Below are 17301 nucleotides of genomic sequence, written 5' to 3'. Positions count from 1 at the left end.
AGTGGCTACTACTTTCAAAGGGAAAAGTACCTTGGGGCAAGTAGCGCTATCTGGGGACATAAGAGCTCTTGGTGAAGGGACATTGAACTGACCGGAGTGAATCCCAGTTCCCAGTACTTTTCATATGCAAAAGAGACTCAGGGCCCCTGGATTGCCATGGGTTAATTGATTTTTAAAGAGACAGTAACCAAACTAGGGTTATAGTTACTGCAGCCAACATAAGCTTAAATGAGAAGAAACAAGACCGCCCAGTCTAGTGTTTCAACTAGGGATGCACCGAATCCACTCTTTTGGATTCGGCCGAACCCCTGAATCCTTGGTGAAAGATTCGGCCGAATGCCAGACTGAATCCTAATTTGCATATGCAGATTAGGGGTGTGAAGGGAAAAACATTTTTGCTTCCTTGTTTTGTGACAAAAAGTCACGCGGTTTCCCTCCCCGCCCCTAATTTGCATGTGCAAATTCGGATTTGGTTCGGCCCGGAAGAAGGATTCGAATCTGCTGAAAAAGGCCGAATCCTGGATTCAGTGCATCACTAGTTTCAACATTCTATAGAAAAATAGTGTAACCTTTAGTTACAGGAACAACTGCCCTGGGAAATGAATGGCCCAGTAATATCTGCTGAAGCTGGGTATGTGTGCTTGTACTGAATTATTGCTTATATCATGGTCGCTGGCTTCTTATCAGATACCTCTACTTCCTTTTGACAGCGCAGAACAAATCGTTTCTTGTACATCACAGGCTGCAATCTAGACGTCTAACCTTGCCATCAGCTGACAGCAGTTTCAACAGGTCTTGAGATTGAAAGAAACATAATCAATTAAATAAATGATCATTAATTGCCATTGTTGGAGTGACAATTCAAATATCAGCATGTTTTTTATTTTTTTAAACCATTTTTATTGCGTTTTGTATCAGCATATGTTTTTATGCCACTGGGAGCAACAGCAAAGGGGTGGTGGGAGCAAAATGTTGCTTGTGAGTCACTTGTTGGGGTTCAATGCTTACACTATTATAGGGAGCCAGAAGCAGCAATCGGTTAACCCAAGGTATATAAGCACAATATATATGTAATAAATAGTCGAACTATCCTGTTGGGGCAGGCTGCCCTCCAAAAAAAACAACCTCGGTAGTCTCCCCCCAATCCAGATAGTTTGTGCCAGGATACACAGCTGGAAAATGTCAGTTCAGGGCAGAAGAATGGCAGAAGTGGGGGGATCCATCAGCACAACAGAACCTGTGCCATGAAATCGCAGATCATCAGCTTCTGTATCTATACCACCGATATTTAAAATGGTTTTAATTCCCACAATCCTCGGCCACTGATAATCAGCCATCGCTCTCAGGCATAAAGACTATGAAAGATCCCTGCCTGTCATTAGCGCACGTGATCTAAGGGTCCCTCAGCCAATAGAAGCGTCCACTGGACCCCAGGCATAGGGCGGGGCCTGCCAATACCCTCTCCAGCCACTTGCAGCCCGAATTACTCCAGCGCTCCTTCGTCTATTCATAGTAGGACGTGATCTGCGTGTTTATAAAGTTGAAGTATTTTGAACTATCGGCTTTTTTTACTCGCAAGTGATTGTGGGAGTTGTAGTTTCCGCAGGGCTTGTATTACTGCACGTAGACTGGTAGCTGGCAGAATATCAGGTAAGGATCGCGGAGCGGCGGGTTTGGTGTTGTCCCGAGTAAGTGTGTGACTGGGGGGTCGGTCGGGGTTCCAGCCCGGGAGCGAGACTGTTGTCCTTATTGGAGTGGGATGTTCTGGGTGTGGAAAAGTTCCAGGGCAAATTGAGACTGCTGCTCACTGACTGTCAATATGTATGGACTCTCACTTAAAGTTTTGGGTGAGGATTTCAGTGATTCACCCTCTGCTCTACAAAGGGGTGACAGTACCCCTATTACACCATGTAGTGGCGAGGTGTCACCTTCCTGATGGACCTAATGGATTGTCTGGTATTGTGGTACCCAACAACTGACAGTTGCCCTCCCCTCACACCTTCCTGACACCAATGTCTGTCGTGTTTGCCCATGTCCTGGTTGCACCTGTCCTATCTGCCCCTGTTCTATCTTCCTGACACCAGTCTGTCCTGTTTGCTCCTCTCTTGTTTGCACCTGTCGTGTTTGCACCTGTCCTATCTGCCCCTGTTCTATCTGCCCCTGTTCTATCTTCCTGACACCAATGTCTGTCCTGTCTGCCCCTGTCCTATCTGCCCCTGTCCTATCTGCCCCTGTTCTATCTTCCTGACACCAATGTCTGTCCTGTCTGCCCCTGTCCTGTCTGCCCCTGTCCTATCTGCCCCTGTCCTATCTGCCCCTGTCCTATCTTCCTGACACCAATGTCTGTCCTGTTTGCCCCTGTACTGTTTGCACCTGTCCTATCTGCCCCTGTCCTATCTGCCCCTGTCCTATCTGCCCCTGTTCTATCTGCCCCTATTCTATCTTCCTGACACCAATGTCTGTCCCATTTGCCCCTGTCCTGTTTGCACCTGTCCTATCTGCCCCTGTCCTATCTGCCCCTGTTCTATCTGCCCCTATTCTATCTTCCTGACACCAATGTCTGTCCCGTTTGCGTCTGTCATGTCTACCCCTGGCCTGTTTTCCACCTGTCTTGTCTGCCCCTGTTCTGTTTGTGTGGTATTGAGTGATGGCTCTCACCCCCCTCGCTGTTTTTAATGATGTAGCTTCCCCTTTTAGTACAAAAGAGGGTCATATACATTTGACTTGCTACTGGGCTGGACCAATGGTAACTGGAAATAAGACCCAAAACAAAAGTGCCAATAATTCATAACAGAATCAGATTTTGTGTGTGTGTGAATAAAGGGAAGTGACATAGCTGGATTGAAGGGATGAAGGGAAAAGGGTCTGACTGATGGGGCTCAATAAGGCATGGTAGCTAAAGGTCAGAATGATTCAAACCCCCCCCCCTTTATGGTAAGGGTTGTTGCCTAGCAAAGAGCTGACTGTAAGATGAAGCAAATTGTCTTACTGAGTTCAACTCGGTATCCCAAAACAGAGCTGCTTAGTATAGTGATGTGCATTGGAAGTATAGAGACTCTTTGTCTTGCTGACAGGTCTGTTTGCATTTTATGTGATGGTTCTCATTTTCAATTCTGTCAACCAGACCTAAACACTTTACCCCCCCCCCCCCCACAAAAATGGTAGGAGTAGCCTGCTTAGCTTCAGACCTAACCCATTCCCAAATGTAGTTGGTGTTTAAGGAGAGGATGAGATGAGATGAAGGGATCTTGTGTGCGGTATGGAAGCTTTCAGGATTTTTCCCAGCCTATTTTACATTGAGTTGTCTCCAAGCTGGTTTGCTTGTGATTATTCAGCTGGAGATGCTGGGAGCTGTAGTCTCTTGTTTTTAGATGGTGCTTCTGAAACAGAAATGCTAAATGAATTCAAGATGATTTAATGTGAAAGCATTGAGTTTGTTGTTCTATTCCAGCCAGTGCTCACAGTCAAGAGATTAACATCAGGGATCAATGTGTCTGTGACCTCTTCTGTGGCTCAGGGGACTGAACTTCATTCAGCTTTTTTTTTTTTTTTTTAGGATGAACAAATGGCTTGAGGAGAGAGCAGCATAGAGTTTGTTAAATGAAGGGGGCTGGGTTTGGGAGGATCAGGGAACAAATACACTGAGAATCCTCAGCAGGGATTTGCTGACGACTCGTGTTGTAATGTATTAGTCATCCATTATCTACCCTTTTCTCCGTAGGCTCTCAATGAAGACCGATGCTACCGTTAGCGTGATGTCACCATTCAGTTGTGGGTGATCAGCAGTGTGCCAGCATCTAAAGGAACCAAATCATTGCAACTTGTACCCTGATCAGGCACCTTATACTGGACGCAAGTGCACTTCTTCCCTCAAGAAGATCATATCCCGGGAAGAATGTGTATTTCTGGTTACCTGCGGGGCTAGCACTGATGGAGTAGGGGGGATTTATCTGGTTTCCTAATTACCAGGATTACAACTTGCCTTTAATTTACTCCTGCAGTAAGGCACAGACCACAGGGTGGACATGGCCAGCCTCAGTAGCAGCTTTCTTGTGCTCTTTCTCTTATTTCAGAACAGCTGCTACTGTTTCAGGAGTCCCCTCTCTGTCTTTAAGAGGTGAGATATATGTGCTGTAATATCATTGTGACGTTCATCTGTACCAAACAGTGTACGTGTGTAGTGTTATAGGAGTAATGGAGATGTGTTACATATTTTGGAATTAACTATTTCTGTGCTAAATGTTTACTGGCAACAGTTGATGGATTATTTGTGCTAACATGAGTTGGTGCGTTAGTCTACACACTGAACATATGCGAGAGGGGGATTCTCTCCCAACACCATATGTGCAGATACAGTTATAGAAATGTATTTTTGTAATGATTTATTCATGATCAGTTAGAAAGTCCTGCTTTAAACCAGCTTTGTATAGGTTAATTATTACTGGCCACAGCTGTACCGCAGAATGAAGACCTATGCATAGAGGGAAAACTGGCGTTCAGTAATAAAACTCTAAGCAGTGTCTTTATTGAATTGTGTAAAAAAGCAGCTTTGAAATACAACAAAAACACCAAGGCACGCCACATAAAATCCCACAAATCTGTATATATGTGTAATGGTTTTATGTGTGTTTACATAAAATCTGTTTGGAAAAAATGATGCTAAACTCGTCATTGAGTGCCGCTGCCTTATACACAGACTTTACAACACTTTTCATGCCATCAACTTTTATCTGCCCATACCTGTGCCTTGATTTTGGGTTACACTGAGGTGGTGTAAAATAATGGCATTGTTAGTCTGCCACTGAAGAAAAAATACACCTTTTATAGTTCCATGATAATGTAATGGACCATTTTCATGATTGAGCTGCATGGCGGTAATTCATGTTTAAATGGTTGCTATGAAATGACCCTTAAAGGTGGCCTTACAGTACGCCCACTGATCAGTCCATGGCTGAACTGACAGATACAGTTTTGTATCGTTCTGTTTGGCCACAAAAATGATAAGAGGAGCAGGAAGCGACGGGGAGGTGCAGAGCATCACTTCCTTTTGGACACCCAATTTTTTTTTATCAGAACCGATAAACTTCAGTCCACCACGATAGTAGAATGATTCCCTTTTCCTGGGCTTTCCATACATGTCCAGATGGTCAGGGAGTTGAAATGTGCCAAAATGCCGGACCATCCATGCACATATGGCCAGGGAATACAGTGAAGCACTATAAATGCACTGTTTATTTTACACCACTTTTTACTGTGTTAAAGGGGTCGTTCACTTTTTTTTAAAATTCCAGTTGTTTTTAGATCATCAGAAATAGAGACTTTTACTTTCTATATGTACTTATAACTGTTTTTATAATACTTTACTGAAGTTTAAAGTTAAATCTTTCACTTTCTTATGTAATTTTCAAGCAGCTCTGGGGGGGGGGGTCACCTTCTCTGTAAACTTTTCTAAATTATATATTTAGTTGATACGTTTCTCATCTGCCCCGATGAGCTGATTCTAGAGTCCTGAAGTTGGGTACCCGCGGGTTACCCGCAAAAAAAGTTGCCACCCTGTGGAATGAGGGGAGGATTTTCAGGTGTGGGTGTAGCCGCGGGTCTGGTTGTGGTTCTCATCTGTATTTCTTATCTTAGGTCTATATTTTACTAATTTTAAAGTTTTACAAAACGTGTTTCTGTACCGGCCCACTTCCAGTTTGCAGCACCATCACGTCCTGATTGATGGTGGTCGGCGGGTTATCGGTCAGGTTGTGGATAAGGAAGTTGCTGGTCCGGGACAGGTAGTGGATGAAAGTGGGAAAATATGTGGGTTGTGAGTTCGGGTCAGGTCCGGGTCTTAGAAATTGGTTCTGCACAGGACTCTAGCTGATTTCCTGAGTTTCATTAAAGACAGCTATTATAAGTGATACAATAGTTGCTAATATTCCACAGATGCTGCTGAGAAATGTATCGACTAATGTAGCAAATTGTAACAGTTCAGAATCTGTACCTGCATTACTGAGCTGCCATACTGAAACCCCAGAAACATAAAACTTTTGGGAAAAATGACTAAAAATAAAACATGGACCTTTTACATTTCCTGATATTCATTAGTGCTTTGACTTTTTGGTGGGGCAGACCTGTTAGTTTATTTTACAGCACTATATTAAGATTTTCATACAGGTACCGTTAAAATAGTTTTAGATGATTTTTGGAGCTTGTATGCTGGGGGGTGTCCCTGAGGGGATGACCCATACCATAGATATCAATCCGTTTGCATATGGAGTTTATGGAAAATGTATTCTGCTGTTTCCCCATACATTGACTAACACATGCATGAAATGGATAAGGAAGTTGCTCCTTGCAGTTCTCAATCATTTGGGATGTTTGGGCCACTTTAATGGTATCCTTCTGTCTGGCCAGTTGTTTGGACACATGTTTACTCATTTTGATGCAAAGAACTTTTTCCGATTCTCTCTGTCTGAGCAATTGTATTCCATCTGAGAACTATTTCTGGCTAACATCACACGCCTGAGGGGACAGGAAACAATAGATTCCTAGCATATTTGTCTATAATGTGGGAGAAATAATGTACTGTTATTGTCTGCCATGGGTTAGTTTTATCTGAAATCTAGGAAAGCAAAATGGTCTGCCTGCTCCACATGCTCTGTTATGGGGTATGCTTTCCAAAGCAGTGCCTTGGCATTCCTTATTAAGTAGCAGTCTTCAATCAAAAAACAGTAATCAATATAGCCCAAAACTCCCAGCATTCCACTGACGGCCAAAGGCTGGACTTGGGCCTCTGGGAGTTGCATTTCAACAACATCTGAAGATTGCCTCGTCCTGCTACAAGATAATCACATGGGAAGGTGGCAGTGAAATTAGATTAGCACAGAGTTGCCAATGTATTGTTCAAATCAACATGACATTTAGGGGCAGATTTACTAAGGGTCGAATATCGAGGGTTAATTAACCCTCGATATTCGACTAGGAACTAAAATCGTTCGACTTCGAATATCGAAGTCGAACGATTTAGTGCTAATCCTACGATCGAACGATCGAAGGATTATTCCTTCGATCGAACGATTAAATCCTTCGAATCGAACGATTCGAAGGATTTTAATCCAACGATCGAAGGAATATCCTTCGATCAAAAAAACACAGGCAAGCCTATGGGGACCTTCCCCATAGGCTAACATTGAGTTCGGTAGCTTTTAGCTGCCAAACTAGGGGGTCGAAGTTTTTCTTAAAGAGACAGTACTTCGACTATCGAATGGTCGAATAGTCGAACGATTTTTAGTTCGAATCCTTCGATTCGTAGTCGTAGTCGAAGGTCGAACTAGCCCATTCGATGGTCGAAGTAGCCCAAAAAACACTTCGAAATTCGAAGTTTTTTTAATTCGAATCCTTCACTCGAGCTTTGTAAATGTGCCCCCTAGTCTTGCTTGCTTTGATGATCAGTCACACACACACGTATGCACTTGTTACTTCTGAATCCCCTGTCCTCTTATTTCTATTGATATAAAGATAACATTGTTATTGCTGCTCATGTTGATTGCCCATTAGAGAAAGCTATCACTCACGTGGGCACTGAGGGCTCAGGCATTTCTTATTTTCTTATAGCCTTGCTAATGACAGTCGGACTGCGTTTAAGATTATTATTCTTTCGATTGATTTAGTATATGTGCCAAAATGACTCATCCCTCTATTGATTCACTAGTCTCCCTGCAGGGATGTTCTACAGAAGGTGCACTCCAGCGATACACAGCTATCTGTTATTAGAAAGCGCTCACAAACCACTCTTTGGTACCAGAGCATCTCAGTCAGTTCACTTCATTTAGGGGGTGGTTCACCTTTAAGTTAACTTTTAATATGTTATAAAATGGCCAATTCTAAGAAACATTTCAATTGGTTTTCATAATCTATTTTTTTATAGTTTCTTCTGACTCTTTCCAGCTTTCAAATGGGGGTCACTGACCCCATCTAAAAACAAATGTTCTTTAAGGCTACACATATATTATTATTGCTACTTTTTATTACTCATCTTTCTATTCAGGCCCTCTCCTGTTCATATTCCAGTCTCTTATTTAAATCAGTGTGTGGTTGCTAGGGTCATTTGGACCCTAGCAACAAGATTGCTGAAACTGCAAATTGGAGAGCTGCTAAATAACTCAAAAACCACAAATTATAAAAAATGAAAACTAATTGCAAATGCCCGAGGGAGAACACTGCAGTCACATTTATTTACACCGCGTTGTGTCATGACATTATTTTTCTAGGGTACCGTGTATTGAGTACAACAGGGAAAACTGCTGCTAATTGCTTCTTATTGTTGCAACTGGGAATTGCTGTGCTGTGTGGTTCACAAAAGTGACTATGTTTGTATGTATATACATTTTTTTAACGGGTACATTTTTTATTGTATTATCATTTTACAACAAGACAAGGAAGCCATTAACAAACAAGATTGGGAAAGGGAACGTCTATTGTCTATCAAATGGTGGTACAAGGGTCACAAGCTACTATACACGTCTTCAAGATTTTTTTTAGCTTCATGTATACACATTGCATAGTTTCATTTACACTAAAAATACGATTACTGACATAACCTGGGTCTACGTTAGGTTACGTTACATGACCTCCTAACCAGCCCCCAGCCATATACAAGGTAAGTTTAAAAATAGGCAATGTTTGTTTAAAGGAACAGTAACACCAACAAATGAAACAGTTTTAAAGGAAAGACAAAATAATTTACTGTTGCCCTGCACTGGTAAAACTGTTGTTTGCTTCAGAAACACTACTATAGTTCATATAAACAAGCTGCTGTGTAGCCATGGGGGCAGCCATTCAAGCTTTGAACGTCTGCGCCAGTGGCTACACAGCAGCTTGTTTATATAAACTATAGTAGAGTTTCTGAAGCAAACACACCAGTTTTACCAGTGCAGGGCAACAGTACATTACATCTTCATTACTTTCAGTCACTTTCATTTTTTGGTGCTACTGTTCCTTTAAAGGAAAACTAAACTCCCGAAAACTAATACTTGATCAACTTAAGTGGCATATTAAAGAACCTTATCAAACTGGAATATACTGTATATTTAAGTAAATATTGCCCTTTTACATCTCTTGCCTTCAACCACCATTTTGTGATGGTCACCTGACCAGAAATACTACAACTCTAACTGTAACAGGAAGAAGTGTGGAAGCAAAAGACAGAACTAAGGGGCGGCCCTTAGTTTTTAAAATGGCAGTTTTCTATTTATGATTACCCAACGGCACATACTACTAAATAAGTATATTATTATGAAAATGGTTTATTTACACTAAGCCTGGTTTTACATATGAGCTGGTTTATTCAGTATATTTTTATAGATTCCTACGGTATTTGAGGGGTATAGTTTTCCTTTAACTGAGAATATCCAATTTTAAACCTTTTAAACAACTTTAAAGCTGAAAACTTTAGGTTTTGCGTGTATATTGTTATTTATAAAGTGATACGTGTGCCTGTACTGCTGTACAGTAGAAAAATACATTAATAGAACACACCAAGGTCAATACAATAATAAAATACTAAATAGAAAATATAGTTGTATCCTGAGTCTAAATGATTTTCCATCATTGTTTTACATGATTGCATCTACAGGTGCATACACATATGTGGTGCTTTGTTCTTCTGAAGTGGTCCAAAGTGTCCTTGCAAGGCAATTTTGGGGGACTTCGGAAAAATGCGTTTATGATTAATACAGATAAAGTAGTACATGATGCATAATTCTAATTTTTCAGAGTTTGGTAGTTTAGGATCTTTTAAATTATTCTGCAGAAGTGGGACACAAGAAGAAGTAGCATCATGTTGGCTGGGTCTAATGTACCACTATCCTGGCAAAGCATGAGTGTCACTGGTGCTAAGGTTAATGCATCTTTGAGAAAACACCTATCCATAGTTACTGAGATTCATAAAACATGCAAGTTTGTGAACATAAGGTGCAATTGAGCTTTTCCATGGGTTGGAAGAAAATTTATATATTTATCTTGCTTGTCTGAAGGTATGAGGAATCTACCAGATCACTTTCCAATGACTGCTTGGGAACCACGCGGCCCGTTATGTCTCCAGGCTCATCAGATTATACTCTAGATATCCGCATGCCAGGAGTAACTCCGACAGAGGTGAGCTATATTTGTTGACCATATTCATTTATAGTTAAGGAGACAGATTTGACTCCTAAACATGTATTTACTTTGCAACTCTCATTGAAAGTATTTAATACAGTTTTTATTTGTGGTTAAAAAAGATGGTTATTTTTATTATACATCTCTTAGTTGCGCTATATGATCTTCATATTCTTCAGTTCTGTGTGTTCTGATTGGTTTACCCATCCCAAGTGTGTACTTTGCCAACCAGGGACGGGGTTTAATGGGTTTGAGGTGGATAATTTATGAACTATGTACAGGCATGGGACCTGTTATCCAGAATGCTCGGGACCTGTGGTTTTCCAGATAACGGATCTTTCTCTAATTTGGATCTTCATACCTTAAGTCTACTGGAAAGTCATGAAAACATTAAATAAACCCAATAGGCTGGGTTTGCTTCCAATAAGGATTAATTATATCTTAGTTTGGATCAAGTACAATATACTGTTTTATTATTACAGAGAAAAAGGAAATCATTTTTAAAAATGTGGATTATTTTGGTAAAATGGAATCTATGGGAGACGACCTTTCCGTAATTCGGAGCTGTCTGGATAACTGGTTTCAGGATAACGGATCCCATACCTGTATATATTTCATGGTTGTATATTAGGGGAAAGCTAAATCATTTACCTTTGGTTTGTTTATTATTTTCCCGTTTGGGCCCTAAATTCAGTTCAGTAAAACCATGTCCATCTGCTAAAAGGGAATATTTATGTGTTGTTATAGCTTAGAAATGTTATAGAAATGACTGCAGGGTTATTCTATGCCCTTGTGTTTTCTGCTGTCCTCTTCTCTTGTTGTGTATAAAATATTGCACAATTTAAAACCACGCCGTGCCCATCCTATAGAAGATAGTCTGTGTTTTTTCAGCATTTTGTATTTTCAAATGTAAATGATATTTCAGCCAATTACTTTGTAATCACGAGTGTCATCCGTTATCCAAGCACACGGCAGGCTGACAGCCTGGGATGGTGTGTGATTTAATTGCACACTTGGATGGCCAAATTACACTGATCCAGTTGTTAGGCTAATAGGCCAGCCAGGAAGAGGTCAAGGGAAACGGGATAGCGGAGGTCTGTGTGGCTGCAGAACCCGTTAGCCATTAATTTAAGAAAGCTAATCATAAATGATTGACCAGGGAGTTAAATTATGTAAAAGATGTTGTCTAAATTGTGTTCTGTTGATTGACTGAGGAAATAAAGCAAACGGTATGACATGTATTAGTTCTCCTCCACTGATTATTTGCCTGGGCAAAGCAGTAAAGTTTTGTTCACACTTATTAGATTCAGCACTTGGTGTGTCACACATTAGATTCAGCACTTGAGTGTGGTATCAGAGTATCAAATCTGCCTTATAGTTTGTTATTAGCATCCCTTCTCTGTAAAGGGCTCCTCTACCCAAAAACTGTTTTTGTATAAGGAAAGAAAATGCCATTCTAACTAACTGGCCCAATATACATTAACTGTAAATGATTTGAAAACTATTATTAAATGCAATTGCATGTGAACAAAGTATCTGTCCTTTTCCGTGCTCTGCAATCCTGTTTATGAAACAAAATGGCAGAAGTCAGCAAGACCTGGAGGAGAAAAAACTTTTGTGACATTGTTTCTAAAGACAGAAACACAAAACAGAAAAATGCAGGGTTGGACTGGGCCAGCGGGGCACCGGGAAAAAACCCAGTGGCCCCAAGTCCTCTTGGGCCCCGCCAGCCCAGACCAGCTCCACATTGCTGGCAGATCCTTCGCTCCTTCCTGACCTTCTCCCGCAGCATGAAGAAATAACGCACATTAAAGTAGGTAGACAATGGCTGGGGGGGGAGAGGGGTATTTGTGGTGGGGGTCGGGGACCCTGATGTTGTAGGACCCAATCCCGCCCCCAGTACGAGTGCACTTATATTTGCAAATAGTTGTAAAACATGTAAACATTGTTGGTTATTGCATATTGGAAAGTTACTTAAAACGACGTTATCTTTCATTATGCAAAATAAAAAAGTCTCTTTTAATTTATGCTTATTTGTCCAGCACAGTGACCCACACTCCTCATACCTACATACAGTGAAATCAGCCCCTGTACTTATCTGTGGGTGTTTTGTCAGTGTGATGGGGACCGAAGATTGAAATCACTTGGGCAGAAATTGATGTTATGTTCGATTTCTCTAAAGATGGCAATACATAGGCCTATAAAAGCTGCTGACAGACATAGTTGGCATCTTATTGGCCAGTGTGTGTTGCCCTCTGACAGGCTTTCCCGATCGATATTGGGCCGAGAGTCGTGGAGCGGTACAAATCTAGCCTGATCGCAGACTGCATCTGTTTGGTCCCACAATCCAACCGCCCGTTATGATCAGCCCAATATTTCACACCTCAAGGTGGTCATATCGGGGAGAGATCCATTCATTTGGCGAAATTGCCAAATGAGCAGATCTTTATGTGTTTGGCCACCTTAAGTATTGAATGACATATGCTATGGGCAGTGCAAAGTGGCAGTGTGTCCTTCCAGTCAGAATACTAATGCCTTTACAGATACTGGGGTGGATTTGCAACAGAAACATAACTGCACCTTCTCCTTTTAATTGACATTACAGAAATACAGGTATAGGACCTGTTATCCAGAATGCACATGACCCGGGTAAGCATTAAATAAACTCAATAGGCTGCTTTTACATAAGGTTTAACTACGTATATCTTAAGGTCCACATAGACGCAAAGATTTTTCGTTGGTGAACGATCGATTTCAGTGCAATCTGACCAATCCGTCAAATTATCGCAAGGTTAGTGGGAATCGAACGATCGTGCATCTTGCGATTTTTCTTCCTACAACCTTGATCAACAAGGTTAAAAAAATGTTATCGGCCCCAGTGCAATCTATCTGTTTGCAGGGCCAAGCAGGCAGCTACCCTCAGTTTTCCTTGCAATATCGCCTGAAATGGTCTTTTTAGTTGATGGACAAATCGTACATTTAAACGATTGCTTCGAGATAATCGTGGTCTCACGATAACGAAAAGATCTTTTAAAAATCTTTGGCCAGCTTTAGTCTGGTTCAAGTGCCATTACAGAGAAAATCCGTTTTTAATTTAAATTGTTTGGATAAAATGGAGTCGGCCTTTCCATAATTCAAAACTTTCTGGATAATGGGTTTCCGAATAATGAATCCCACACCTGTACTAGCAACATTGGATGAGTGGTCCTTAAGCACCAGGAGAGTGAGCAATTAGAGTGACTTGGATACACCTAAACCAGACTGCAAAACTGCCTGTGCTTGTTAGACTTCAAGTGAAGTATCTGTGTGTACTTGTATAAAGTCAAGCAGTACGACTTATACATCATACACTCATTTCCATCTTATTAACCAATGTTCACCAAACACCAGCGTCAGAGTGTTTCAGGCAGTAGCTAAAACCCATTATGTTTTAAGTATATCAACCGAATTCCTCCTTTTCCTTCTCTGCTAAATTCTGCGGAAGGCGAGACGGATGGAGTCTGTTGTTGTCGTGCTGCAGCAGATGATGACTCATTGTTGCAGATGGACTTTTTTTCTGTTGAGAAAATAAGAGCTGATATTAATGGGGGGAGAGGGAAAACTGAAACCCTGTTCCTTTCTCAGCAGAAGTTCAGCTAGTTCTCAACTGAGCAAGCGCAAGGCATTGGTGAGCCACAGAGGCTTGCATACTATCGGGATATAACAATCCATTCATGGTGCCTCGTCATACAGTGCTTTGCACATGAATGAGACGGGGAAAGGCTTCTCAGGCAGGGCCTATTGAATGTGACAAAATACCATGAAATGTTATGTTAATGACAAGCTGTAAGCTCGGGCTGCAATAAAGAACATCTTGGAACAAATGCACTGCAGCGTCTATTCCTTTCAGAAAAAAGGAGATTTGTACTTTTCTCTTTTGCACTTAAAGAACTTATTCTGATTTTGATTAGTGTTCAATGCTCAAGGGCTCGTTCTCCTTAAAATGATCTTTTAGGTGGATGTTGGGTAAAAGAACAACCTATGAGTCTCCAGATCTTAAAGGAACAGTACCGAAGTTATGAAACTGTTTTAAAGTAATTATAGTTAATACTGTTGCTCTGCATTAGTAAAAGTTGTGTGTTTGCTTCAGAAAAACTACTATAGTTTAGCTGTATGGATAAAAATATTGGATTCTCTGATAGGATTAAATGAGAGTTTTAGAATGCAATGTTTTTATAATGTGTATAGGAATGTACATTTTGTGATGAAAATAACTATTTTAAGATAATTTATTGTTGTATTTTTCTAGGTAATGGATCTTAATGTTACCAATTGGAGAAGTTATATTTTGATATGGACTTTTTTTTACTATTTCCATTTTTGATGTTACTGTTCCTTTAACTAGGCAGCAGCTCTAACAAATTTTACTTTCAAATGGGAAAAAAATCCTAAATGCTTTGTGTGAACTCTGTGTGTGCCTCAGTGTGTTAGTCCCAGGGCATAGTAGTGTTTCAGTACTTTTTTCTAGAGCTGCTACTGGTTGCCACAGCCAAGCAGTTATTTGTATGGCAGACTGGAGAATGCAAATGAGAGGTACCTACAAGGAAGGCAATACAGAGGATGATGTAATATTTACTGTAATTTATATGGCTATTAGAGGCTTATAAATGACAGTAGGGGGTTATATAATCTTTTATATTTTACAAGCTGGGGTGAACTGTGAAAACTTAGTGTGCCTGTAATTTAAAGGGTTGCTACACAAACAAAACTAGTTAAACATCAGTACTATACACATGCTTAGTTATGGTTAAAAGGTTTCTGTGACTGTTCAACTATTGATAATGCTTTGCCTGGTATTTCTAGCTACAACAGGTAAATAACCCAGAGCTAGGGTACACACAGTCATATGTTTGATCACATTGATCCACGGCTTGGAGTAACAGCCTGCAGCTATAACTGAACTATAATACACTTGTTAAATATTTATCTGTGCAAAAAAAACAACATGACCCACTAATGCCTAGTCAAGGGAGGTGAGAGATCCTGCATATTTGTCATAATCAGCAAGAGGAATCCAGGCCAACTGAATGATGCTGTGATTCAGAGAATATGCCTATAAATTAGGGTCAGAAAGTATATGCACGTGTATAAAGTCCAGAGCCGATTATCTTTCCAGGCTGCAAATAATGGTTCTCAAGTACAATATGTCATACAGCATATTGTCAACAAAAATTCTGCACATATTTTCTGTAAGACGCAGAGGCAAATTTATAAATGGTCGAGTATTTTTTTAAACTAAAAATTCAAGCTTTCAACAATTTTTTGGAGTCAAAAATGTTTCACGTTTTTTTTTTTTAAAAGAGATTTATTATACCCCGATACTGGAAATACCTTGAATCCAAAACTAGGTCATGTAGAAGTCAATGGCAGAGGTCCCTTGAACCATTTAAAGATCTTAATAGCCTTCATGATGTTCAAGTTTTTTTTGGTGGGTTTCATTCGAAAACTCTATTGTATCAAGCTTTTTTCCTCCAAAAACTCAATCAATTTGAGTTTTCAGGTTGTTAACCCCTAATTCACTGATTTGAGATTTCTACGTTTGAGTTTTTTCTTAAATTAGAAACCATTCTAGTTGCTCACATAGCTCTAGAATTCGCCCTTTGATAAAAAAAAAATCCCTAATGTGTGTACAATATAAATTCAAATAGTGTGCTACATAGCCAGTGTACAGCACGAAATACAATCAGTAGCTTCAGTACATTGACACTGAACAAAAGATGTGGCAGCTTCTGAGAACTGTCTGAAAGCTGGGATTCGTTCTCTCCTTTAATATTTACCGTAATCAGCTGCTATGGTGTTTAAAAATATATGCAAGACAAAAGGTTGAAGAGTAGATACCAACCCCAGAGGATGGAACATAACTTATTGTTAAGAGTAAGGGATTTTTTGGTGAAAAGCAGCTCAGGGATAATCTCATAGGTAGTGGCCTGATTCATCCTACAGTTGTATGGATAGGGAGTCCAGGTTGTCCTATCAAGATGGATTCTACCTATTGGTATCTCCTGGGGAATGGCTGTAAGTGTAAATCTGCAAATGGTGTTGTGCATAGGGTCTGTGACTGTGTGAGAGAGAGATAATCAGAAGGAGAATCAAATCCTTCTTTACAAATGTTTGGCTCTCAGAAACAGGAGAACATTATAACCAGGAGTCGCTGGACACAAGGGATGGTCAGAGAATAGTGGGAATTCACAGTTCATCCCACCTTCATACGTAAAAATGATATGGTGGTTGAATTGGAGGCTATCATTCTATTAATTTGTTGTCACCCTGCTTTCTGCTTCTAGTGTCCTCTACCCTGTTTATACTCCAACTGTCATGTTTTTCGTGTGATAGTCCCGATTTTGACAGCTCAACCTGCAATCCCAGATTGTTACTGAAATGTCCCGACTTTCTCTTTGAGCTCCTGCACTGAACAGCCAGAAAGTTCAAGTTTTTAAAACTTAATTGGCTTTTTGCAGAGAGCCCAAAATATTTGGCAGGTGCACTTAGATAATTTTGTAACAATTTAAGATAAGCAAAGAAGCAATTGTAACAATTTAAGATAAGCAGGTCTATTGGGAGAACTTAAGGTGGCCATACACGGGCCGATAAAAGCTGCCGACAGACCAAGTCGGCAGCTTATTTGCCCGTGTATGGGGGCCCCCGACGGGCTTCCCCGATCGAGATCTGGCCGAAAGTCGGCCAGATCTCGATCGGATGGGGTTAAAAATCCCGTCGGATCGCGGCCGCATCTGTTCGTTGATGCGGTCCCGCGATCCGACTGCCCGTTTGGCGAACGCTAGGATCCGATCGTTGGGCCCTAGGGCCCACGATCGGATCAGCCCGATATTGCCCACCTCAAGGTGGGCATATCGGAGGGAGATCCGCTCGTTTGGCGACATCGCCAAACGAGCGGATCTATCCGTGTATGGCCACCTTTAGACTCACAGCTTAAAGGGCAATTCACCTTCATTAGCAAAATTGTAATAGCACCTAAAAACCACAGACATGTGTTCAAACTTTCTAAATTTTGTAAAATGAACATGATAATTAGGGGTGTGTGGCCACAAAACAGGCATGGTCAAAAATGTTAGCTCGCTCTGCACAGCAAATCTTTTTCTCCCTCTTTCTATTTCC

The 17301-nt window shown here is 40.8% G+C and overlaps 1 protein-coding gene across 5 annotated transcripts in view; it reads left to right on the top strand.

Annotated features, from left to right (window-relative positions):
* The first annotated feature begins 1495 nt into the window (after positions 1–1495).
* pam.L (peptidylglycine alpha-amidating monooxygenase L homeolog) overlaps positions 1496–17301 on the top strand; it is a 112428-nt gene continuing 96622 nt past the window's right edge. For 2 of the 5 annotated variants that reach the window (XM_041588727.1, XM_018258053.2), the window contains exons 1-3: positions 1496–1650; positions 3722–4117; positions 10023–10143. In XM_041588727.1, coding sequence (XP_041444661.1) covers positions 4026–4117; positions 10023–10143 — 213 coding nt within the window. In that variant the 5' untranslated portion in view covers positions 1496–1650; positions 3722–4025. 5 annotated transcript variants of the gene reach the window in all.

The sequence above is a fragment of the Xenopus laevis genome, chromosome 1L (genome assembly GCF_017654675.1).
Source record: "Xenopus laevis strain J_2021 chromosome 1L, Xenopus_laevis_v10.1, whole genome shotgun sequence".
Taxonomy (NCBI): domain Eukaryota; kingdom Metazoa; phylum Chordata; class Amphibia; order Anura; family Pipidae; genus Xenopus; species Xenopus laevis.
Note: the sequence above shows the minus strand (reverse complement) of the source record. Positions and strands in the feature narration are given on the sequence as shown.